General features: G+C 34.0%; 1 protein-coding gene across 7 annotated transcripts in view; it reads left to right on the top strand.

The window, feature by feature from the left end:
* CSMD3 (CUB and Sushi multiple domains 3) overlaps positions 1-27,444 on the top strand; it is a 1,186,048-nt gene that overhangs the window by 1,141,088 nt on the left and 17,516 nt on the right. For all 7 annotated transcript variants that reach the window (XM_070221725.1, XM_001915960.5, XM_070221729.1 and 4 more), the window contains 7 exons: positions 770-949; positions 2,536-2,709; positions 9,143-9,316; positions 10,505-10,578; positions 17,927-18,038; positions 20,363-20,542; positions 23,129-23,194. In XM_070221725.1, coding sequence (XP_070077826.1) covers positions 770-949; positions 2,536-2,709; positions 9,143-9,316; positions 10,505-10,578; positions 17,927-18,038; positions 20,363-20,542; positions 23,129-23,194 — 960 coding nt within the window. The remainder of the gene's footprint in view (positions 1-769; positions 950-2,535; positions 2,710-9,142; positions 9,317-10,504; positions 10,579-17,926; positions 18,039-20,362; positions 20,543-23,128; positions 23,195-27,444) is intronic.

Raw genomic sequence — 27,444 nt, 5'->3', positions numbered from 1 at the left:
GTAGGGCAGAAGCTATGCCTGTCCTAGGTTGGCAACACCGAGGAATATTTAGCAAGCACTTGACGGAGGCCTCTCACTTGCCCCCAATACAAAAAGCAAGCATACTCCAGAGTGGAGGTTGCAGTTTCTTGGGCTTGTTCTTTCACTTGGGTTGGCAATGAGTTGGTGGAAATGAAAAACTGATTTCTCTATCCCTACCTGTGGCCTTTTCGTTTTGCACTGGGCCCACAAATTATGTATCCTGCTCTGTTTGTGATAGATTCACATTTTGTAGTTTATTCATTCTTTCATTATTGTTTTAATTAAAAACTATTATAATACCTAGTTAGTGACCCTATGCAGAAAATATTCTGTCAATCCAGCAAGCCTGATAAATTAGATATTTCAATAGACATATATAAGAATACAAATTTTGAATATTATGTTAGATATCTCGATACTATAGGATGGTTTCTCCATGATTGTATAATGCAGGTTAAAAGAGGTTACCACATCCGAGTTCCCCACAACATAATAGCATATTAACCTAGCCTTTACAGAGTCTAAATGACAGTTTCTGAACCGTATGTATAGAGTCTATAATAAGCATACCTGATCATAATCAGGAAGTGCCAGTATGTACTTTAAATATGCTTATGTTTTATTATTAAAAATGTGCATGATAACTAATTTTTCCTGCTTATATGTTGAGTATGCCATATGCTTTCTACTCTTCTCTATAAAATACTTGCCACATTAACCATCTGCTCTTTTAATCCAATACTGATAGTAATCAGTTGTGGAGACCCAGGCATACCAGCCAATGGACTGAGATATGGAGATGATTACGTGGTTGGACAAAATGTTTCTTACATGTGCCAGCCAGGCTACACAATGGAATTGAATGGTTCCAGAACCAGGACTTGTACAACTAATGGCACATGGAGTGGAGTAATGCCAACTTGTAGAGGTATGATAATGATTTCTTCAGTATTTATAAGTGATCAACACTACATATTTTCTTTTTTAATGTGCAAATTTAAAGTAAATTCAAATAGTTTTTTATGTATTCTTTCACTTTTTTTTCTGGTACTGAAAAATGACTGCTGCAATATTTTTTAAACCATACAGATAATAATGTAAAGGATTTATAAGAGATATTTAAACAAAAACATTGTCTTATTGTGAATAATGACAAACAACTTTAATGCAACCAAAATGACAAAAATATCATGTACTCTGATATGTAATCATCATCATCATTTATATTGATTGATCAAAATTTAGAAGAGAATATAACCTTAATGAATTAGAACTTTAATTTGATGATCCACTTGGGTCAAGTAATTCAAGGATGGGGAGAAAACCTTTCTATGATTTGAGAACAGTCAGCCTGAATTACAGAACTGTAATTTTTCTTAAAGAAAAGGAGAATGTGTTTCTTTAAAGAATGCAATCTAGAATTAATCTTTTAGTCAATATAGGCATAAATTTTCTACTTTATGCTATTTTTTCCACTGGAAATATTTTCATAATTTGTCAATTTTTCTGATTATTTGTGGAATACTGTAGATGCAGTGTCAGATAATGTATATTGTTTTGTGATGATATTGATTTTTAATAATTGAGATTTCTCAGTCATCTTTCTAAACATATGTGAATTGACAGTTTAATATCTCTCTGACATAATTTAACAAAAAAGAATAATTTCAATGTCTTTTTCTTTTTGATTACACATTCTGAATCAGATCACTACAAATATACAGTTACTATATAAAAATATATTGCACAGACAGTTTATATTTTCAAAATTATTTCATACATCATTAATTCTGACAATGGCAGTATTATACAACTCCAAAAAATTATTCATATATGTTCCTTGTCGTCAAAATACAATCATTCCTCATTTTTAGATTTTGTAGTTGGTACCCTTCTTTTTCCCTTTATCTCTGTCTGTTATCCAACCCATCTTTGCTGGGGGACAACTTAAAACAATTTAAAATGAATGTTTAAAAATTTAATAATGCATTTAAAACTCTACAATAAGTTTTTACATATGACTCTAGATGGTTAATAGGACCTATTTGGATATTTTAATGAGATATATGTTCTGTGTTTTAAAAAATGTCACAGAATTACTCCCACATTCCTTGCTACAATGCTGACACTATATATAGCCAAACAGCCCAGCTCTTCAGTGTGTCTAAAGGTCATCGGAAAATAATTTTATATAAAACCAATAATTTATCAGTTACAGTATACTGGATAGAAGGTTACCCTCTATTTGCCTTCCCTTAGATGTCAGGCAGCTTGTTATTTTGTAAGAAAATCTCTGACAACCAGTAGCCATTATGTTGCCAAGAAATAGTGGCATCCTAGAGGGATTAATTCCAGGGATGTTTCAGTAATACTACCAGGAGAACAAAACATGTCACGCCATATTGTCCTCCAAAAGGTTAAATTAGCACATATGCTTCTTCTAATGATATTTATTTTTTTCTACATCCAGGATGTTTCAACAGCTGTGTCTAATCACTTTTAATGTAATTGCAGCTGTTACCTGCCCAACTCCTCCCCAGATCTCTAATGGAAGGTTGGAAGGAACAAATTTCGACTGGGGCTTTAGTATTAGCTACATCTGTTCTCCAGGCTATGAACTGTCCTTTCCTGCTGTTTTGACCTGTGTAGGGAACGGTACCTGGAGTGGAGAAGTGCCACAGTGCTTACGTAAGTATAATTTCTGTACTTAAAATTTTATTTTCCCATTTTCACTCTCTTAGAGCTACTTTACTGACATGACAACTGTTACTGAAAATTTTCATATTTTGCTAGAACAAATATGAGATTGTTAAATTCTTTTCAATGTGTCATTAAAATTCAATCAAAAATCAGTATTTACCAGTGTAGCTATTCTTCATGGAATCCAATCATTATGTTCCTTTTGCTCTGACTCTAAATTTCAGGCTAAATTGCTTTGTTTGCAAACTTTTCCTATTTTTCAAAATTATTCCTCAAAATAAATTAATTTTGAGATTAATTCTCCTGCTGGAAAATTATTCTTATTTATGTCCAGTTTATTTCAATTGAATGCTCTAATTTATCCCCAAATCTCTTTCCACAATGAATCCATGTCACTTCTACATGTCATTCAAATCGGGTTCTTATGATGGTCTTTGCCATGGCACTGATTCTGATTATACATCTAAAATTACTAGGGTAAGCATGGAGATGAGAGGTTATTATTTTGTTACAGAGGGTACTGCATACTATATGTTCCAGCAAGTGTCACTTCAAGATTAGTTTGGAAGAGTGAAAACAAAACAAAAGTCAGATTTCTGTTTACACAAATTACTGTAGCACGTGATGCAGGCAGTACTCATTCAGAGATGTCTAGTGCTTTCCTATTCCTAATCCTCCTTTCCTTCCTGGCATGGGGTTGAGGAGCACTCTACCTGTTCCCATGGCCTTGAGCTTAGGCAGAGCCAACGTAGTGAAGTGCTCAGAACCCTCTAGAGTCTTGTCATCTCATTCAGAGTAGAAGCCAAATCACCTACAGACTTATATAACCTTTTTCTTCTTTTCCCTGATCTTATCATCTCCTACTACTCTCCCCTCATCCTCTCTGCTCCAGGAACACAGGCCTTCATACTTTTCTTGAACACTTAGCCATACTTTGGCATCAGGGCTTTGTTACTTACTATTTGTTTTCCTGGAAATTTCCTTTTATTCTTTTGGCTTTTGATTCAAAATCCCTGTTGTAAGTATTCTCTTCTTTGATCACCTCATTTAAAATTTTGTATGCTGACATATAATACTGCCCTTCCAGACTTTATTCTTTCTTCTTAATAGTCTCCTTTCATCCATTATTTTTTTCTCCTTAAAACACACTATATATTTTACTTGTTTATTTGGATGATGTCCTCTACTTAGGTTTACACTCCTTGAGGCAGAGATCTTTGTTTTGTTCACTGCTTTATCTCTGGTATGTAATGCAGTCCCTGGTAGATATCAAAACCTAGAATGCTATAGGGGCCAGTCCAATGGCACAGCAGTTAAGTTCACATGCTCCGCTTTGGTGGCCCAGGGTTTGCTGGTTTGGATCCCTGGTGCGGACCTACACACTGCTTGTCAAACCATACTGTGGCTGGCATCCCACATATAAAGTAGAGGAAGATGGGCAGAGATGTTAGCTCAGGCCCAGTGTTCCTCAGCAAAAAGAGGAGGATTGGCAGCAGATGTTAGCTCAGGGCTAATCTTCCTCAAAAAAAGAAAAAAAGAAAAAAACTAAAAAACAAAAGAAACTTAGAATGCTATAGTAATTAAAACAGTCTGGTACTGGTGCAGGGATAGAAAGTAAACCAATGTTATAGAATAGACAGCACAGAACCATTTATTGATACTTGATATAGAACAAATCAGTGAGGGAAAAATGGGCATTTTAATGAATGCAGCAAGGCAATTACTTTGCACAGAAACATACCTGTAACATGATCTCTATCTCACTCCAAATAACAAATCAATGCCATATTTATTAAAGACTTAAATATAAAAGTTTTAAACGGATGGCCAACAGGCACATGAAAAGATGTTTAACATCACTGATTATTAGGGAAATAGAAATCAAAACTGCAATGAGATATCACCTCATACCTGTCAGAATAGCTGTAATTAACAAAAGAAATGACAAGTGGTGGAGAGGACGTGGAGAAAAGGGAACCCTCATACGCTGTTGGTGGGAATGCAAACTGATATAGCCATTATGGAAAACAGTATGGAGAGTTCTCATAAAATTAAAAATAGAAATACCATATGATCCAGCTATCCCACTGCTGAGTATTTATCCAAAGAACATGAAATCAACAATTTGGAAAGATATGTGCACCCCTACATTCATCACAGCATTATTCGCAATAGCCAAGGCATGTAAACAACCCAAGTCCTCATCAACAGATGAGTGGATAAAGAAGATGTGGTGTATACATACACAGGGCAATACTACTCTCCCATTAAAAAAAGACAAAATTGCGCCATTTGTGACAATATGGATGGACCTTGAGGGTATTGTGCTGAGTGAAATAAGTCAGACAGAGAAAGACAAATACCATATGATTTTACTCATATGGGAAAGATAAACAAACACATAGGTAAGGAGAATAGATTAGTGGTTGTCAGAGGAGAAGGGGGTAAGGGTAGGGCAAAAGGGTTAAAGGGGCACATGTGTATGGTGACGGATAAAAACTGACTGTTTATGGTGAACACAATGCATTCTTTACAGAAACTGAGTATAGTGATGTACACTTGAAATTTACACAATGTTGTAAGTCAATATGACCCCATAAAAAAAAAGATTAAGAAACGATCTAAATAAACTTAAGATAAGAAAGGATTTCTTAAACAAAATACAAAAACTCCAACCCATAAATGAAAAAGGGGAAAAATTCAACTGCATTAAAAATTTTAAACTTCTCATTATCAAAAGACAAATTACAAACTTAGATAATACAATCAATATGCATGAAAAATAAAAATAATATTTAGAATATATAAAAATTCCCTAAAACAGAAGAGACATAACAATAACAATGTGAAAAAGACATGGACAGCTACTTCCTAACCATTGGACTGGGAAAAAAAATGTTGGACAATATCAAGTGTTGGAAATAGAGTAATATAAACTTTTATATACTCATGGTGGATGTGTAAATTCTCTCAACCATTTGCAAAACTATTTGCTATTATATAGTAAAGTTAAAGATGTACAGAGTTTCTGGCCCAGAAATCATATTCATAGTTATATGTCCTCCACAAATTTTTGTACATGTACACAAGGAGACATGTATAAGAATAGTAATATTAGCATTGTTTTTAGTGGTAAAGCTAAACAATTCTATGCTTAAGCATGTATATAAACGTGGTAAAATTATCAAGAAATGTGTGGAAATGAGGAACCTAGAATTTGGGATGAGACAAGGCCTCTTATCCTGGGCCTGAGAAAAAGGAGAGACCTAGAAGGAGTTTCAACAGTATTGGCAATTTTCAGTTTCTTAAGTTGGGTGTTGGGTTCATGGATATTCGTATATTATATATATATCCTCCTGAATGAACCACATATTTTAATATAATATAAATATATATTTAAGGTACACATTTTGAATGATGATGACTGAAGATAAATTATTAGGTATACTTTGGCATACTTTATTTGAAGAGCATCCTATTAAGTGATTGCAAATACTGGGCATGCATACCACCATTTTGCTGGCCCATCAGATTATTCGTAATACATTTCTTCCAGAGAGATATTACTAAATAGTTATATTGAGCTATATATTATATTGAACATGAGAGATAGAACTAATTTACAATTATGGTTGTGGTTTGTTAGACTGCAATTTAAGCAAGATCCAAAGAAGCTCCTTTTGGGTAAAATGATTCATTAGTATAAGTCTGTTCCAATGCCTCAAGGTTGATGTCACACAAATTGGCTCTTAAAATTCTGATTTATGCTAGAGAATCATCTTAGAAAAGATCAATGTGTTCTATATAAGACTAGATATTCTATGGGTACTTCAGAATAGATGGGGACAAAGAGAGCTTATAGAGATGAATTTATGGTAAAGTTTGATATGACTGAAAAAATCTCAATCAAGAAGTTATCTTGAGAGGATGTTTTATTTTTGGTTCTATGCAAATGATAAAAAAATACTTACTATTGACATTTGAATTATAATTCCCAAATAAAATGGGGCTAACTTTGTCCCAGTTCCTTTACATGTATTATGTCTACTACACATAACAGAACTCCTGGTAAGAATGCTTAGTCATGACATTTTATTAAATAATGACACAAGCTCAGAGAGGGAAATCAAATTGTAAGGACACTATGAACTCTTCCATCATTTAGGGAACCAGCTACCTCGTTTTGTGGCCTAGCATCACGCTGCTAGTAAATGGAAGAGTATGAATTCCAGTTCAGAGAAGGCAGACTTAAGACATAATCCTGTTATCCATTGAATAGCCAAATTCATTCATTTTAAGGACTTAAAATGATGGATGTCTTTTCTCTTTAATTCTGTTCAAAGTATGTCTTTTTATCTTAAAGTTTATGTCATTATGAATAAACCCTGTGTCTTAAGCCTCTAAACTTGGCACCAATAGGTTGTTTGGTTTAGTACATGAAAATCTATGGATAGAAAACAGATGGAGTGAGGAGGAAGGAGGGGCAGTGACCAGGGGATGATTGAAGAGTTTAAGTGCTTGTGTCTCACTCCTTTATTTTCTTTGTTGAATAAAGATAAGTTTCTGAGATGAATTACTCAGCACAAATATGCAAGAGAAACACATCAGAAGTAGGTTATGAAATAACTTAGCCTTAGAAACTATTGCTAAAGCTGAAATGCCCATTGATAATGTTCACTGAGGAAATATCCATTGAAATTCAAAATGTTTGAATTCAAAATTGAGTGAAATTCAAAATGCTAGAGATACAGGGATTAATAAGACAAAGACCCTGGCCTTTAGGCTTTGATATTACATTGCTAGAAGGACCTGGATGCCAAGTAGCACTAAGGTTTACAAAAATCTAAGAAATGGTGAAAATTAAAACAAAACACAATAAACAAATGTTTATTTTACCTTTGTTATTTTACTCTGAATTTTTCTCCTCAATTTATTTTGTTTAATATTTATTTAATGATTGGTTTTCATCTTAACTGTTTAAAAAAGAAAAAGAAAGAAGTTCCTGAAAAGAGGTTTGAAAATTCAAGCTTCTCCTAGAGTCTTGAATTTCAGGGAAGGTCTGTCCTTGAACATTGAGCTTAAGACTAAGGTATTCTATTATTAGTGTATTCATACGTTCCAATTTGCCTGGAGCATGTCTAGTTTATTACTGTTGTCCTGGTAGGTGTCCTGTCCAGTGGACTTAACAATGGTTAAAATAGTAAATTATATGTTATGTATTTTTTACTACAATGAAAAAAAAATGAAAGTATATGATGTGGGTACCTATGTCTGGGTTATCTACTAGATTTGAAACCATCTGATCTCATCTCCTATTGACTTCCACATGCTCCCTCTGCTCCAGACTCACTGGCCTTGTTCTTCCTCCAACACGCTAGACGTGCCCCAGCAGCGGGCTTTGGCAATGCTGTTTCCTCTATCTGGGATGCTCTCCTTTGGAATATCAGCATGGCTAAATGCTTTGTTTCTTCCAAATCTTTCGTCAGTAAGAGAGACCCTTGCCACCTCATTTAAAATCCACTCCCAACCCTCACCATCCATCACACTCACACATACACAGTCCAGATCTCCTTTTCCTACACAATTTTTCCCCATAGAGCTTACTACTTTCCCACACACTACCTTTTTTACTTATTAATTATATTTATTGTTTGTTTACTGCCCTCACAAATACATAAACATCACAAAGGCAGGATTCTTAGTTTGTTTACTGATAAGTCCAAGTGCCTAAAACCACCTAGAAAAGTTTCTTTTAATAGTTAAAAAATATATATTGAATGGAATAATATAATCAACTTGTTTAGAAATCCTGTTAAGTTGATCTCTTCAGTGCTTGTAGAACAGTGAGTTTCCTTCATTTTGTATAAATTTGTACTCTGAGGGGCTTCTTTACTCTTTAAAAAACTCTCAAAAATCCTTCATGATATTTTGAAGAGGAAGGCAACAGAATACTGGGAAATGTGCTCTCAGTGTTCAACAGAGTACAACGAAACAAACCGTATGTTTTATATGCACAAAAAAAATACAACAATCTGGAGAATACAACCTAGACCATTATGGATTGGTTCTTTCTGACAGAACCATCTGTGAATCCCATGTTTTTTTTTAGGAATGCCCTCCAACTTTACAACCTATATGTATAAATATGTGGTGTGATTCTTAAAAAAAAAAAACCTACAGTTATTAAGATGGCCTACTAGGTAAAAAATGTCTGGATCAGACCACATTATAATATTATACTGAGTTGTACATTCAGTATTTATTCATGTAATCAAATACTGAAAAAATTTCATTGCAGTAGATTAATATGGATGGCATGTCACTTAAGTATAATATTCCAGTTATTTTCATCATTTTTCTAAACAGTTTACTCTGATGAACCCTGAATCTTTTCTATAATTGTCTTTCTTTTCACTTTCAGCAAAGTTTTGTGGTGACCCTGGTATACCCGCCCAAGGAAAAAGAGAAGGCAAAAGCTTTATATACCAGTCAGAGGTTTCATTCAGCTGCAATTCTCCTTTCATATTAGTGGGATCGAGCACCAGAATATGTCAAGCAGATGGCACTTGGAGTGGTTCGTCACCTCACTGCATAGGTAACATTAATTAAAGGTCGATTATGCTCAGTGATTCTGGAATTACTGGGTAGTAGTGGCATTTAATGGTTTTCTTTATCCTGTAATAGTTGGCTAACTATGAAAAAGAAATATAAAATATAGAAGCACTTCAAAGGCACTGAAAGTGAATATTGTTAAAACATATGATATTAGTTTTAGCATCTAAAACTTCCAGAAGAAATATTGAAGTAATTTTCCTGTTTATCAGTAAATGAAAAAGAAAAAACCTTCCAGATAAATTGCATTAAGTACTAACATTTGTATAGATCTTTATAGTTAATAAAGCACATTCAAATGAAATTAAACTTGCTCCAAAAATGTAAAAAAGGTACATTGATGGGCTGGCCCCATGGCCGAGTGGTTAATGTTCCTCTCCGCTTCAGCAGCCAGGTCCGCAGGTTCGGATCTCAGGTGTGGACCTATTCCACTCTTCGGCTGTGCTGTGGAGGCTTCCCACATACAAAGTAGAGAAAGATTGTCATGGATCTTAGCTCAGAGCTAATCTTCCTCAAGTGAAAAAAAAAAGGGGAAGATTGGCCACAGATGTTAACTTGGGGCAAGTCTTCCTCACCAAAAAAAAAAAAAAAAGATAGATTGATTTCAAAATGGCTCAAAGTACATTTCTGTAATCCTAAAATTAAATGCCACATTTGATAAACTAACCAAATAAACTGTCATTCAAGCTAACCAACTGAGAGACCAACAGCCCTATCATTTTTGTGCCTAAATCTCCTACATATGTCAATGAAAAATCTAAATAACTAAGTCCTGTTTCTGGAAAAACCCTTACTTCTTAAGGGGAATATTATCCTACTTGAGATTGTAACTTCACAAAATCCTTGAGCAAATATTTTATGCATGTGTTCTTCATTTTCCCTTAACTTTTTATCCACAGAGTTAGTTGGATGTCAAATGCTTTTATATTAGAAGGGTTCAAAGTTCAAGAATTGCATAATTCATATGAAATGCAGTCTACCTGAATTTCTTGCCTTAAGATTAGCAGGCTTCTCTCCATGGAGAGATGCTATTAGATTTATACTCTTTACTGTTACTCATGCCCTTTCATTAAGCCCCAGATCACTTAAATTATTTTGTATGAAGAGAGATATACATTTAAATATAAGTCTGAGATTTAAAGGTATAATGTGTTTTTAATCTTCATTTTAGAACCCACCCGTACCTCATGTGAAAATCCAGGAGTGCCACGGCATGGATCTCAGAACAATACATTTGGATTTCAAGTGGGTACTTTAAATAAATATTTCCATTTAGTATAAAACTAGATCAAAAAGCTTCTGTGGTTCACAGGCATATAATCCTGTTGGCACAAACAGAACAAACGTCATGCTTATATCTATATTCATAAACATATATAAAAAGGGTAGCAGGCAACAAAAGAATTAAAAGGGAATTAGGAGAAGAAAAATATTCCTCAAGAAAATAGCCTAATTGACCCAGAGGATAAAATAAAAACATAGCTGTGAGCATAGGGAAAATCCATAAGCAGTAGTTAGGCTGTAAGAGAGTAAGTGAGGGAATAAATGAGTAAACTTTGCAGAAGGACATGGGGACAGTGAGGAAAAGTAAAGATGAGAGAGGTAAAGGGAGAGATTTCTGAGACAGAGAGTTAGCAAATATATAAAAATGTGGTCATTCAATAAGGCAAGAAGAGTAAAATATGTTTGTCTTATAATAGGTATATAATACTAAAATATTTTTAAAATATTATCATTGATGTAAGAAATTTCTGAAAAAATAATTTAAGTATAACCTATTGTTTCACAGCACATAGTTGGATTGTTATGTTAGAATTTTTAGCATGCTTAGTCATGTGTGGCTGTCTTTCTTATTTTCTCATTTTCAATTCCGATTTTATGTAGAGATTCAACAAGTTTTTCATTACAGGGGCCAAGGGAAGCCAAAGTGCATAGTGACTCCAAAAGGAAATAGCTAATTTACACATTACCCAATTGCCTTGTGTTGCAGCGTTTTCTAAATTGTGTTATTTTCTGTGAAATTCAGTGTCAACCTGAAGAATATCATTTCTAAAGGAAGTACTCACCAAAGGTGCCATATTTTGTTGCTAAAAATAGTTTCCATTTATCTACAGTTCAGGCACACTATGAACATTGATTTTGTAGTGTTTCCAGTTCGTCCAGATTGCCTCAGGCTTGTCTAGATAATACAAAAGTGTAAAAAAGTGTCTCGGTCTCTCTTACATTGGTGTTTTTAGAAAACTTTAGATTCATATCTCCATAAAAGGTTTATCAATTGATATAAATCCTTAAAAATGGCCAACTAGCTCAACAACATTAGTCCTCATCACAAAGATGAAAAAACTCAAACAGAATGTGACTTGGCTTTGATCGCAATATCCTGACAGAATGCAAAATTTTGATGTTAGTGTGTGCACTAAATCTGGTGATTTTCTGAGGAATATGAGTCCTTTCTAGCAAATACCCTTTGAGATAATGGAAATGGAAATAAGTCAGATTGAGTTTAGAATAGTCATCCAATGAAATGAATAGAATCATTAACTGCATTTTAAGAATTCTATTATAATCATTGAAAAATGTTATCACACAGTTAACCTAACCCTGAATTCATATTATTTGGCTAATAAACATATATTAGACCATTACATTCTATCTAAATAAATATGAATAGGCTAGATTTCAAATATGATTGTCTAATTATATATAATTATATTAATCTCTACTAAAATTACAAATGTACTGAGTATGTTAAATTAGGGATGTCAACTTTCTTACATGCATAAGGCAGGTATGTGTTTATGTATGTATATACAATACTAATTATATTTACTAAATCTGTATAGAGCCACCAGAATTAAGTTATATAATTCTAACTAATATCAATTTAGTGATAGATTCCAAATGAATATGGTCTTGTATATACCTGGAAAAGGTGTCTGTATCAGTTGAGAAAAACTCTTGCTTGCATGTAACAGAAACTATTTTGAGCTAGCTTGAGCCTTAAGGCATTACAAGCCATGTGCAGGTATGTTGGAGACCCCAAGAGAAGGGACCTAGGTGAGACTCATCAAGTCCAGAATCTAGGAACTGGACAGCAGTGTTCAGTTTTTTCCACTACTCTATGTTTACCTACTTCATTTTCTCTCCCTGCGGATTGGCCATATGGCCAAAGGTGCATCATTTCTGCACCTTAGCCATATACAGAAAGTGATTAATTGTCTTGATGTCTGTTCCAAATTTCCAGAGAGAGAATTGGAATGTCTCAGCTTTTGTATCGACTCGACTCCTTGTTTGCTCAGGTGGCCAGTAGTTTCTCAAGTAAAAGCATAGGTATCAGGAAGCCCACTTCTGAGAGAGATAACAGAAAGGGGAACGTTATGAAGTACAGAGGCACTCAAATCATTTTCTTAATTTTTTCTTTAATGTGCTCACTTATTCACTCTCTTTTTGTATGTAGATTTATATAGTAGATTTTTGGACATAGATATAATTATTAACATATAAGAATATATCACCTGTTTCTAAAGGTGATGAAAACCCTCGTGTTAAAAAAGGTACTCAACATGATTTCTCTTATATCCAAAATATTCTAAGTTGTAACAATTTTTGGCTAAAAATAGATTGGGAGTGAAGGAAGTAGCTGTCAAAATTATTGATACAACATCTAGATTAATTATGGAATAAATGCCAGGCACACATACTTCACTAACTGCAGTATCATTCTTTAAATTAAGCTCTGGGCTTTGGAAGACACATTATTTGGATTTAGGGCCTGTTACATTAAATTTATTATAGATATGAAATATTTTTAATCTGACTCTTAGATGTTTAATCCCACCAAGGTATTTAATACTAAGGTATTTATCTTTATTAAAATAATGATAGTGGTTATGTATGATTTCCAGCTTATAATCAAAATTAATGCATAAGTACATTGAATGAGGTAAACGTTACCTAGTGTTTTATTACCTTTTAGTGATGAATGATGACATGAATTTTAAAACAAAAAACCATAAAATTCAATTTTTAAAGTTAAAATCTTCTGTTTATTTTTGAATACAAACTCATAAGATACCTTAAAATTCTATTTTTCTTAAATCAGGAAGCTCAGGATGAAAACTGATGCTCAGTCAGTGAAAACTTGCATCTCATCTTAAGCATACGCGTTATTTCCTCACTTTTATTATCCTGCCTTTCTACTTCAATTTTATCAATCTAAATTTGTGTATGTCTTTTATTAGATGGTACCTCATTTTTTCTTAGATAAAAATGTTTAATATAAACACATAATAGAAAATACAAATATAAAATGGTTGTTTAAAGTACAGAGGAAGCATATAAATTTTGAAGCTTTAATTATATATATATGTAAAATATATATAACAACTTTCAAAACATATATCTTTCAAAAAAATATACGTATGAACAACTTTCAAAACATATATCTTTCAAAAAAATATACGTATGAAAGTTGCTATGTTATGAACCATGCTGGATGCTCCAGTTAAACAAATATGTGATTTTAAAAATGAGACACAAATAAATACAGTGATGAAAGTTCTTGCAAAGCAAGAGTCATTTCTTATAAAATATCGTGAAATGAAAGATCTCACTTAGAATATTCTAAATCTATGCAAAATTTTGATTATTCTATGGTTTACTATCTAAACTTCATGACTTAGGAACTGAGATATAACATTTAAAAGAAGGAAATGAGTTAAAAAAATAAGTGATATTTACCAATTAGGCATGTCTTAAAATTTTATAATGCATTTGCACACAACATGCTAATTGAGACTAATTTAAAGTGATTTTTATTTAAACATTGACTGCAATTAAAACTTAATATGGATGATTTTTAATTCCTGATATAAAAATAATTTTAAATATTAATTTTCACATTGTATATAATTGGTTATAAAAACAGAGCACTTTTTTATTAGTAAATATTGGTGGGAAAATTGTACATAAATTATTTTTCCAAGAATCTTTTGAATTGCATAATGGAAATTTCTATGATATTGCTACTTAGGTGTCTACAAATAATCAAATTATATTATGCATGTTATAAGTTATTTAGGGTCAGAAGGATCTATCGTGGTAAATTAGAAAAGGATGGAGGGCTATGTAAAATACATTAAGTGGATTTATTGCTGACAAAATTATTAATTAATGCACTGATACTTGGAGAAAATTTCGATGATTGATTTGACTATAACAAATTCTGAATTAAAAAATAATTCTGAATTTTGTGTAACTCTAAGTGTATTAGATATTTGATATAAGTATCTGTGAATTTGACAAATATTATTATTAAGTGTTAGTGATATATAAAAAATCTTTAAATAGATTTTACTTCTATAGTATCTGGTTAATATCTAAAGCAGTATTTATAGTCACTTTAGAAAAGTTTACAGGAATAAAGAAAAAAGTCTTAAAGGTAAAAAAATGTCTATATAATCCAATATGTTTCTCACATCTAGTTAATATGAAGGAACCCAAATGTACCCTTCAAAGAACAAACAGTGATTTACTTTCATGTTCTAAAGTACAGAAGGGATATCACTGCACTTTAAGTAAGAAGCTAATAGACATGTTATTTTATATGAAATTATTAGTTCCCATTCCTTCAGTTGATCTAACAGTCTCAAGACACCTTCCAAGCTCTTGGTGCATGAGGGTGAGTAACACACAGCCCCTGGCCCAGAGAAGCTAACAGTTAGCTTCTGGTATTCCATCAGATAGAACACATGATTTCATAGGATAGGTGATAACATTGATAACATTGAAAGGTGCTAAGCAAGCACATAAAAGAGACAGTTTTCTTAATCTGTTGCTATGGGAAAGACTTTCTAGAAATGTTGCCTGAGCTAAATGTTTTAGGTTAAGATCTAGGAAAAGAAAGTTGGGAAAGGCATTCCATGAAGGAAGAACAGCATGGAAGTATGCTTGCATTATGGTAACTACAAAAACTCAATGTTATATGAGCACAGTTTGAGTAAAAGTAAGTGATTAATGATGATGCTAGAGAGATGATCAGTGGTCAGGTTGTGGATGCTTTTATCTGCCAAATTAACACAGCATAACTTTATTCTGTGAAAGTAAGCCAGTGGAGATTTTAAGAAGGGTAATGATAAGGTCAAACTTTCGTGTTAAATAGATTATTCTGACTTTAGTGTGGAAAATAAATTTACTGGGGTCAAGACTGGAGAAATGGAGACAAGTTAGAAAATTACTGTAATTGTCTATGACAGTAGTTCTCAAACTGTGGTCCTTGACCAGCATCAGCAATATTAGCTGAGAACTTTTTGGAAATGCAGATCCTTGGGCCTCCCCCAGATCTACACAGTCAGAAATACTCAAGGGGGGCTCAGCTATCTGTATTTTGGTAAGTCCTCCTGGTGATTATGTTATCTGATAAAGTTTGAGAACAAGAGCCTATAGAAAATATGTTCAGGACTAAAACAGGATGTATAAGTAGAGGACAGTTTGAGAAGGATTTAGGAAATAACATCATCAGTATTTGGTGGTAGATAAATAAGGGGAGATTTATGGGTGAAAGGTGGTACCGTTAACTGATATCTAATCTAAAGTAGGATTGCTGGATTTATAGAGATGATGGCTTTTGTAGAACCAGTTTGACTTAAGAATATAATTTCAAAGTCTACATGGTCAGTCACATAATCTTGACCACACAAGAAAGTCAACATCTGTAGTACCATATTGCACAACTTCGGAGAGTATGTGAATGGCATGCTCTGGACCACAATTTGAAGGACTCCATTTATATTGAACACAGCATGAGCAATGCTCCTTGGAGTTGAGCAATGTAATGGGCCTAGACAAAATGGGGCATCAAGAGAGTAAGAGATCTCCTAGGGGCTAAGGTGAGAGTGTCGAATTTAGCTAGTCTCAAGGTCCAAATGGAATCTTGTATCAAATTATGTCACATTAGGCTTAGCCTTAAATTGCTTTAGCAGATTAGTAGGAATTCAAGAGGTAAGTAGAAAACAGGGTTTGCATGATAACCCCTAAGACAGCCATTGAGCATTCTCAGACTTCACTGCTGGGGAAGGCTCAAGCGGCAGACTCTAAATAGCCCTTTTCTTGTCCTCCACTTCTAATCACTTAATAAATCTTGTTGATTTTTCCTTGTAATGTATTTTGAGTAAAGGACTTCTTTCCCAAGTCTGTTGCCACAAGTTAGTCCAGCTTTTATCCACTCAAATCTAAAAGGGCAGTGCGAGCCACATAATTAGAGTTACTATTCATCATTCTTTTTATTGTTTAGTAATTTCTCCCTACAATCACTAGTTTAATTTTCCAAAGATGTTATTTTCTACACAAATTTTACTTGCCCTGAAACTTTGGCCCCTTATGCTTTTATTAAAAAAGATCTCAAATGTCATTGCCTGCTATTTGAGACCCTTCAGAAACTATTCATACTCATGTCTCTGACTTTATAATTATAGCTAGAATTTATTTAAAACTTATGTGTCATCCCTGTGTAGAGTGGATTGTATATCCTATTTCATTTAATCCTTAAAACAAATCTCAAGAGAAATAGTATTATCATCTTTATTTATAGATGGGAAATTAAGTCTCCAAGAGGAGGTATACCTTATTCAAGTAATATCAGATTCTAAGTTAAAGCCAAGTATACATTATTCTGGGGTCTGTTTTCTTTTTTATTCTATCTCACTTCTTCCCACTTACCCCTACTTTCCCGCTCACTGTGGAAGCTATCCATGCCAACTAATTAAATATACACTCTTTTTTCCTAAAACATGTGATGTATTTTTTAACCTCCATGCATTTTCTCATCATATTCTTCTCTTTTCTACTTTTATATCTGTTGTTCTTAAACTTTAGTGTTCACTGAAATCACCTGGGGAGCTTGTTAAACCACAGATTGCTGGTCCCTACCCTAAGAGTTTCTGGTTCAGTGGATGTGGGGTAAAGTTCCCAAATTTACATTTCTAACAAGCTCCTAGGTGATGCTGGGATTCCTGGTCTGAGCACCACACTTTAAAAATCATTGTTCTATATATTTATCTAAATCCCACATCCTTATAAACTTAGTGCAAAACACATATCTTCCATCGTATATTTCTGTTACCACCACAACCTTCAGTAAATAACTTTGTTCAATCTGGTATTGCCTTTACTGTCTTCCATATTCATTTACCTCTTATGTTTTAGTTATCTTTATTTCCATATCTATCTTTATCCATCTTCATTTATCTATCTTTAGTTAACTCTCTATCCATCTGTCTGTCTATCTTCTATCATATGTGGCTTATTGACCTTTTGGTATCCTTCATAGTTTCTTCAAATTAACATGGCAAAAAGTTTGGCACCTCTGTATACATTGGGTACTCAAATATTTGATGATGATATGTGCACAAAGAGATCTAGGTGTTTTCTTTACTCTTGATTTTTTCTCCAATTTGTTTTTTTTATTCAGATTTCTATTTCTTTTCTTTCCAACTTCTATCATGCAGAATTTCTTTTGAAAACATTTTCTGGCCCAAGTTTTTTTATTTGTTGCTATCATTGGAGTTGCATGGGGATGTTTGCTTTTTCTCTGTAGGTAGGAAGTGTTGTACAGTTCCACTGCAAAAAAGGACACCTTCTACAAGGGTCTACAACACGTACTTGCCTTCCTGACCTCACATGGAGTGGAATTCAGCCCGAGTGCATACGTAAGTATTGTGGTTAAGAAATTATACTTATCATAGGTAAGAATTTATATGGATTTTTTCTTCTAACTGTGAAAATAAGTTTATATTTATACAACAGATGTTTCACATTGATTGTTTAGATTATAAAACATAATTCATATGTATAACTTTATTACTATATCATAACCCCCATGCCCACTGGAGAGCATTCTTTCTAAAGAAGCCAGAAGGCATGAGGTACGCTTTTGTTCTTTTTGAAAAGCTCTTGTGTTTGTGTTCTGTCTGGTAATTTTAGATGATGATTAGTTTTTAGATCCATAGATCTACACCTCTCTGTGCAGATCTGTGATACAGGAGGTTCCAACAGAGTGACTCTTAATCTTTTATTACTTGCGAATCTCTCTGAGAATCTGAAGAAACGTAGAAACATCCATGAAGGGAGATAAGCATCAACACCTTGTCCCAAAACATGAATACTATTTTAAGATTTCCTGGAGCTTCTAAGTGTGCACTGACCCTAAGTTGAGAGCACTTGCTATATAGATTAAATAAGAACAAAGTCCAAGGTCACTAAACAGTGTTTTCTAATTTATAGTTAGACATAAATTCCAGCTGGTGAGTTGCTTATCTATTTTTTCCCTCCGACTCCCTCTTTTTATCTCCTGCCCAATCTTTTTAAATTCTTAGCCTCTTGGGGTAAAAAATAAGGAAATAGAAATACTCAACGGGATGGTATCTAGCTTTTAAGATTTGCTGAAGTTCAAGTAAGTCTTGTGACTTTAGTCGAGACTTGTTCAGAATGATGCAAATAAACATGGGAGCCCCTCTGGGCATGTGGCTTACTGAAAAGCAGCAGAATTCTCCACTGAGAAGTCATGTCACATGCCTGGTTTGCTTATAGTATTTAAATATGTCAAAATTCCTTAAAAGATCATTCCTCAGAGTATGTACTTTAGAACAGCTGTGTGGGATGTAACTAGATATTTCATAGTAAACTAAGATTCTTAAATGACCTGCATTTGGGATATGATGATTTAAATGAAGTTAAACAGCTTCTGTACTGCAAAGCATCTCAGAATTTCTAATATATGCATCATGTGGGGGTTAAGAATGTTACAGACAAACTATTTGTGTTTATCCTTAGTGATATTTCCCCCATGGGGATTAAATTTCATTAACTGGAATTAAATATAAACTATGTAACACAACGTTTATTACATAGTGTTAAAAAATGTTAGCTATTGCATATAGCTTTCTAAATCTCCATTGGGAAACAAATGGAAAGTTGCTCTCTTGTTTGGGGAAAGATTCCTTATAGTATCTATTTCTGATTGAGAAAGGAATGGTCTTTCTAAGACACAAAACAGGTGAACTGAGGGGAGGGCCAAGAAGTGCCATCAGTATAAGTGCAGTGGAATAAAGGTAGCAAATTAGGAGTGGGAGGAAAAATGCAGGAAAGCAGACAAAAAGTTAAGTGAATGAAAAAATGCTACTAGCATATGGACCCAAAACATGGCCAGAAAATTCTATATGTAAAAAAATTATTAATTTGCACTTCCTACATTAGAAAGTATTAATTTCAGAGCAACATAATGATCTGTGGTTGGATTTAACTTTAGAAAACATGTTTTTAAATTTAAAACAAATACAGTAAATAAAAAATCATAAAATACATTTCCTAAACTGGTATAGAAAATCTGAGTTTGACAAACTTTAAAAGATATCTCACTGTGGAACTTTTTAGATCATTTAAAATGCTAATATATATTGTGACTTTCTAAAATGGTGATATCATACACACTTATGAGGTTAATTATTCACAGTAAGTGTTTTTCCCCCCTCACTTTGCCTGTTAACATCTACCAGTGTTCTATAGATGATTGTTTAGGAAATGCTAGTCTATGAATTTAATATGTATATTTACATTGATGCATTTTCCTTGATTCATTAGAATAACAATTTAAAGGTATATTTACATAAAGGCATTAACATACCTTGAAAAATATTTTGTGACTCCAATCTCAAAATTTTCTTTCTTTTTTTTTTAAGATTGGCACCTGGACTAGCAACTGTTGCCAATCTTTTTTTTTTTTTTTCTGCTTTTATCTCCCCAGACCCTCCCTGTACACAGTTGTATATCTTAGTTGCACGTCCTTCTAGTTGTGGGATCTGGGACGCTGCCTCAACATGGCCTGACGAGCAGTGCCATGTCCGCGTCCAGGATCCAAACCCTGGGCCACTGCAGCGGAGCACGCGAACTTAACCACTCGGCCACGGAGCCGGCCCCTCAAAATTTTCTTAATGTGTCTATAACAAATGAACATTTTTCTCTTTTCTCAATATAGCCCATAGCTGTAAACAGCCGGAAACTCCTGCTCATGCAAATGTAGTAGGAATGGACCTCCCATCCCATGGGTATACACTAATTTATACCTGCCAGCCTGGCTTCTTCTTAGCAGGTGGAACAGAACATAGGGTGTGTAGATCTGATAACACCTGGACTGGAAAAGTTCCTGTTTGTGAAGGTAAGTTTTCTCTGTAAAAGCTTTTAACAGAAAATGTACGAATTTGGACTTCCTCAGATGCGAGACAAAAAAAATAAATCAATTCAAATTAGCTTAGTAACTAGGGAAATTTGTTGGCCAACTCCAAGGGTGGGAGTGATGTAAGCACTTCTGGACCCAGAGGCACAGATATGTTATTCAGGTTTTTTAGTAGCTGCTTTTCCATGCTCTGTTTTTTTCTTCTGGCCTTTATTATTTCTTCTACTTCTCTACTTATGGTAGGCGTATTAGTTTCCCAGGGCTGCTGTACCAAAGTACCACAAGCTGGGTGGCTTTAAAAAACAGAAATCTATTCTCCCACAGTTCTGGAGGTCAGAAGTCCAAAATTAATGTGTTGTCAGGGCCATGTGTCCTCTGAAGGCTCTCTGGAAGAATCATTCCTTACCTCTTGGCTTCTGGCTATCCTGGACACTCCTTGGGTCGTAGCTGCCTCACTCCAATTTCTACCTCCATCCTCATACAGCCTTCTTTCCTATGTATCTGTATATGTCTCTACTCTTCTTATAAAGACATGAGTCATTGGATTTAGAGATTATTTCAGGATTATTTCACCTCAAGATCACCAACTAATTACATCTTCAAAGGTCCTGCTTCCAAATAATGTCATATTCTGAGGTTCCTGGTGAACGTGAATTTTGGGTGTACACTATTCAAACCAATACCGTAGGGAAAATTGCTGCCAGCGTTCCTGGGTTCATATCCTTCTGGGAGAGTAACTCTGGTAGAAAGAATCTTTTCCAAAGTTTGGTCAGGAAAGCACTGTTCAGGAGTCTGATTGTTACAGTTTTGAATAGAGTCCATCTCTAAATCTATTACACAGCCAACGTGATATGATATTTTGATCAGATCTAAGTGAAATGTCCATCCTTCTTGTTGCTTAATCAGGACAATCCCCATCTGGACAAACTATAATAAGTTTGCCAGAAGAAAAAGGGTAATGTTTCCAGAAAGAGCAAAGGAAATTTTTCTATAGTTCTTGATAAGGTCATCCATAAACTCCTTTTTCCTTTTTTTCTGTTTTTTTCAGGCCTTCTAATTCTTAATCTCTTGCAGCATTCATAAATGTTAATGACTTTTTCCTTCTTAAAATGTTTTCACTCTCTTCTCTTAGCTAGGGCATTGCTCAGTTTTTTTTCTTTTTTAAAATTTTTCATGATAGAAATCCCTACGATGTGAGATCTTACTCTTTTGTTTACTTGTCACTATCTTTCTCCACTGTCCTGTCCTTTCATCTGCCCCTCCCCAACTAGAATACAATCTCAGTAAAAACAGAAACTTTGTTCAAAGTGTTTGCCACTGTAATTTTAACATCTAGATCAGTGCCTTGTATGTGAAAGTGTTCAATAAATACTTGTTGAATAAATAGATGTTTTATTCCTTCATAATTCTGGCTCTCCATCCTCCATTTCCTTTATAAGCGTATTCTTTTCTACCCGTGCTTCTCTAAAAGCTCAGTTCTTAGCCATCTCTTCCTTTCACTCTGTGTCCTCTCCCTAGGTGATCTCATTCAAGCCAATGGTTTCAACAGCCTTCTCTATGGACAATATTTATGAATAAGTATTTCTAGCTCATTTATCTTCTCTTAGCTCCAGACTTATATGTTCAATTGTTTACATGATAAACTCATAAATTTCCCTTCACCATAGACTTCTTTTGGTGTTCCCTGTCTCAGTGGTACCATCATCATATAGTAAATAGAAATCTAGTAGTCATCTTTGACATCTTTATATCGCATTAAATCCACCAGGATTTCAATAGGTTTCTTTATCTTTTCACTTTTCTGTTTTATCCTCACTACTGCAATAGTCTAATTCAGCATTATCTCTACTGGGACTACTGCAGCAGCCTCCTAACTTCTCTGCCCATATCAATACCCAGTCCTTTCCAAATTGTTCTCCATCTTGCAGCTAGAGTGATGTTCACCCAAATCACTTCCCTTTCAAACCTATTAAAGAGATTATATTGTCCTTACGATAAAAATCTAAATCTTTACATGGTCTATAAGCACTGCCTATCATAGCTTCTGCAACTTCTCAAGCACCTCCAACACCCTACATAATTTCCTTGGTTTTGGGCTACCTTTAGTTTGGCTTAAAACTTTTGTTTTAAGTTTTCACCTTTGAGTCGACCTGATTTCGTGTGGCACCATGAGCTATCTTAACAAATTTTGATTCTTAAATGTGAACCCTACCAAAATGATTTCTGCCTTTTTGCAACAGGAACACATCCTCAGCCCTCAACTTCCATGTTGGAATCAATTATTTTCATTTTAGTTTATGCCTCAAAAATAAGAAACAGTATCCCGAGATGATATCGCAGCACTAACTTCCGCTTGTCCCGCTGAACTATAATGGGGGTATTTACTGAAGTTGTTAGCTCTATAACAAGAGTGTTGAGTGGGGACCAAGATGCTGTGATGAACAGGACATTTTAGAGAAAATGATATAAAATGTCAGAGAATAAAATTGGCAATGCATCACATTTTGTGTGTGTAGATGTGTTATTAATTATATTAACTTTTGTAAATATTTTCATTTCTTTTCATAGCTGGTTCCAAAATATTGGTGAAAGATCCTAGACCTGCACTAGGAACACCCAGCCCAAAGCTAAGTGGTTAGTAATTTCAGTTGTTTTTCTAGAAATTATGATTTCTAGAAGTGATCTACTATTTTCTTGACAATTTATTTAGAAAAATATATATCAGAATGGGAAAACTATGCATTTGACCATTTAGAGTTTGAATGTGATAATTTGTATTATAAGATGTTGAATTTCAAAGAATATAATAGTGACATATTAATATTCCAAAAATATTATTTATAGTTCTCTCTATAATTTTCCTTTCAAGAGTATCTGTAAATTACTATAAAATAATGGCAATGTTTTACTTAAAATATTAAAATAAAAAATGAAAGGGGCCAGCCATGTGTTGTAGTGGTTAAGTTCAGCATGCGCCACTTTGGTGGGCTGGGTTTGCAGGTTTGAATCCCAGGCATGAATCTACACCACTCATCAGCCGTGCTGTGGTGGCCACCCACTTATAAAGTAGAGGAAGACTGGCATAGATGTTAGCTCAGGGATACTCTTCCTTTAACAAAAAAAAAGAGGAATATTGGCAAGAGGTGTTAGCTTAGGGCTACTCTTCCTCAGCAAAAAAGGAAAAGAAAAAAAGAAATATTATATAAAATTTTTAAATACAGTTTTTTTTTTGCAAAAGGTCTAAATACACTTGGCATGAGAGTAAAAGTTCAAGAACTTCTAGAACTTTCCCAGTTTAATTTCGGTTATTAGATTTAAAAAACAAATTTTGAAACAAGTCATTAAAGATGACTGGGCCTTGAAGTCCTACAACCGTAATGTAATTCCCATATTATACACTCCCTACCCTATGACCTTGGAAAAGTTATTTTATATATCTGAGCCTCGATTTCTTTATCTGTACAAAAGAAATAGTGATTAGATTATTATAAATGAGCTTCATGAAAATGAAATGCAAAGTGCTTAACCACTAGTAAGTTTTCAATACATGAAAACTGCTTTTGTAGTATTACTCAGTATTTTATTTACATGATATAAATGAAAAGCTACCAATAAAATTAAAGGCTAAATGTCTAATCTTTACTTTGGAGACAGATTTAGCTCAGTTGCATTGAGCCAGGAACAGTGTTAGGAGCTAATTTTAGTGGGATTCAGAAGTTCACAATGTATATGCTATAAAATTGGAATGTCCACAAAACTCTGAGACACTGATTTATTCAACACTCAATGAAAACAGACTGAATGCCACTAAGGCAATCAAAGAATATGTCAGCATAGGAGAGGAAGGTTAGCAATGGAGTCAGAAAACCATAATGGACAATCAATGCACAGAATTTTCCCAGGGAGATGCTGTATCTGTTCACAGATGGATGCTCTGAATAATAGCTCTGGCCCATCAAGTGTAAACCTGGACTGTCCTGGGCAAAACATGGCCATTGGTCACCAATAAATAAATCAGACAAAAAAATAAAAAAGAGTGTGGAAGAACTAACACAATTAATAAGCTTGAACAATAGAAATATATAAAGATTTCTGCATCAGACAATTATAGAATATATATTTTCCTCAAAGGCACATGGGGCAGCTGTAACAATTGATCATATTAATAAATAAATCTACACAAATTTCAAAGCAAAGTTAGTTTTATCTGACCATGATGCAATTAAAAGTTAATAAGAGGGGCCGGCTCCGTGGCTGAGTGGTTAAGTTTGCGTGCTCCGCTGCGGCGGGCCAGGATTTGGATCCTGGACGCAGACATGGCACCACTCATCAGGCCACATTGAGGCGGCGTCCCACATCCCACAACTAGAAGGACCGGCAACAAAGATATACAACTGTGTACAGGGGGGTTTGGGGAGATAAAGCAGGAAAAAATAAAATAAAAGTTAATAAGAAAATGGATAATTTTTTTTAATTCATGAATGTTTGGAAATAAGAACAAAATTAATACTGATGAATAACTCATGAAATGAAGAAATTAAAATGGAAACTATAACACTAGAATTTAGTTATGTTGAAAAGTCTAAATATCAAAACTTGGGGACTAAAGCAAAATCAAAGTTGTGAGGAGAATTTATAACCTTAAATCCTTACTTTAGAAAAGAAAAAAGTCTCAGAATTAATGAGTGAAGTATCCCCGTGAAGATGATATGAAAAGTGTAACAGAATAACCAAAAGAAAGCAGAAATCAATATACTAAAAATGAACAGAAAACCTCCAAAGATATAATAGAAGAATCTCAACAGAGCCAAAGGTAGTCCCTTGAAAGAACAGAGTGAACAATTTTTGTAAAGCTTGATCAAGAAAGGAACAAAAACAAATAATATAATAAAATGAAATATGAATATAACTATATAAAGAATAGATTAAATAAATTATAAATATATTAACAGAAAACTATCAATAGCTACCAAGCTATTTTTAAAAATTAAACAAAATAGACAAATTACTAGAAAAGTATATTTTGCTAGAACTAACAAAAGAAAACTTGATAATCCCGTAATAAATAAAGTTGTAGTTAAAGCTATTTCCACAAAGAAAAAACAGATCGATATGACTCTACTGATGAGTTCTACCAAATTTTAAAGGAACAGAGTAGATCATCCCAGTTTTATCAAAACTCCTTGAGTTAGTAAAACTCAATCTATGGGTCGAACATAACTCTAATAACTCAGATAAAGACATTATAAGAAGAGAAAATTACAGAGCCATTTGACTCAAGATTATGGATGAAAAACTCCTACATAAAATCTTAGCAAATCAAATACAACATTATAGTAAAGATGATACATCATTACCGAACTGGGTCCATGATAGTTATGCAGGGACATTTTCAAATTAAATAGTCTGTAAAAAGTAATTTATCACATTAAGAAACTGAATGCAAAAAATTATCACCATGACAATACTTGCACAGAAAATATTTTGTAAGATTCAACATCTATTTATAATTTTAAAAAAACTCAATAAACTAGAAAGGAAAGGAATTTCCTTAACCAGAGTAAAGGTATCTATAAAACTCCTGAGCAACATTATCTTAAATGGGAAGACATTAGAAGCATTTCATTAAAAATCATAAGTGAGGAGCTGACCCTGTGGCCTAATGTTTTGGTTCTGCATGCTCTGCTTTGGTGGCCTTGGTTTGTTGGTTTGGATCCCGGGCACGGACCTATACCACTCATCAGCCATGCTGTGGCAGTGACCTGCATATAAAATGAAGGAAAACTGGCATGAATGTTAGCTCAGGGCTAGTCTTCCTCAAGCAAAATAAGAGGAAGATTGGCAACAGATGTTAGCTCAGAGCTAATCTTCCTCAGGAAAAAAAAAACCCAAAAGTCATGAATGTGACACGGTGATTAAATTACTCCAAAGTAACAAGAATGAAATTTGGCAATGGTATCAGTCTGGAGCATGATACTTTATTTGGCAATGCTGTGAAGCCTATGAAGCAAAGTTTAAATTCAAATATGTCTTGAAAGAAAGGATCACGACCATCATTTTCTTCTTCCTTTTCATTGATATCCACATCAATGATAGTTGAATGATACTTTAGAATTAACAGAGAACTGCGAAATACACAATCAGGTTTAAATCTCAAAATAGGCTTAACAATAGAAAGAAGTATTATTATTCCCATTGTACATTGGGATATGAATGACTGAATAGTGTCTGTCTCTCCCATTCTGTCATGAGATGCATTTCTCATTTATGTGCTGGAAAGGTGGAGGGTAGGAGTGGTGATGTGCTGGAGCCGGCAGGTAGAGGCTCACCATAAGCAATTGTGTGCATTATTCCAAAATGCGCTCAGTGATGTCATGTTGGTCGTTTGAAATCTGCCATTATGGGAATATTTACACCATAGATTTCAGCAAATACTGTAAATGAGTTTTGTTTTGTTTTTTTTGTCTGGAGAACCAGTTGTTAAACATTTACTACTATATCAATGAGTAATCCTGATACAATGTACTTTGCTGCTGCTAGTACCTACTTCATTCCATTACTATTTTCTCCTGCCACTGAGATTCCCCTTCATCTCCTTCAACCAACACTCCTTAATTCCCCGAAGCACTATGGACACAATCATTAGGTGTAGCAGATTTTCGTTAAGGTTCAGGGGTAGCAAAGAGTTATCACAGTACAGGCCAGGGGAAACAAACAATCAGAGAGACAACTCTTACTTACTGAGTATCTACTATTGCTTTTAGAACATCTTTTTTCCATTCCTACTCCTCTTATCTCTACAACTAAGAGTTTGTTACCTTCAAATTCCTGATCTTTCTAATACAGGGCAATTTAACTTGTCACTCCTTCCTGCAAACTTGTTC

This window comes from Equus caballus, chromosome 9, assembly GCF_041296265.1.
Source record: "Equus caballus isolate H_3958 breed thoroughbred chromosome 9, TB-T2T, whole genome shotgun sequence".
NCBI classification, from domain to species: domain Eukaryota; kingdom Metazoa; phylum Chordata; class Mammalia; order Perissodactyla; family Equidae; genus Equus; species Equus caballus.
The sequence above is the reverse complement of the archived record's forward strand: the minus strand, read 5'-3'. Positions and strand labels throughout refer to the sequence as shown.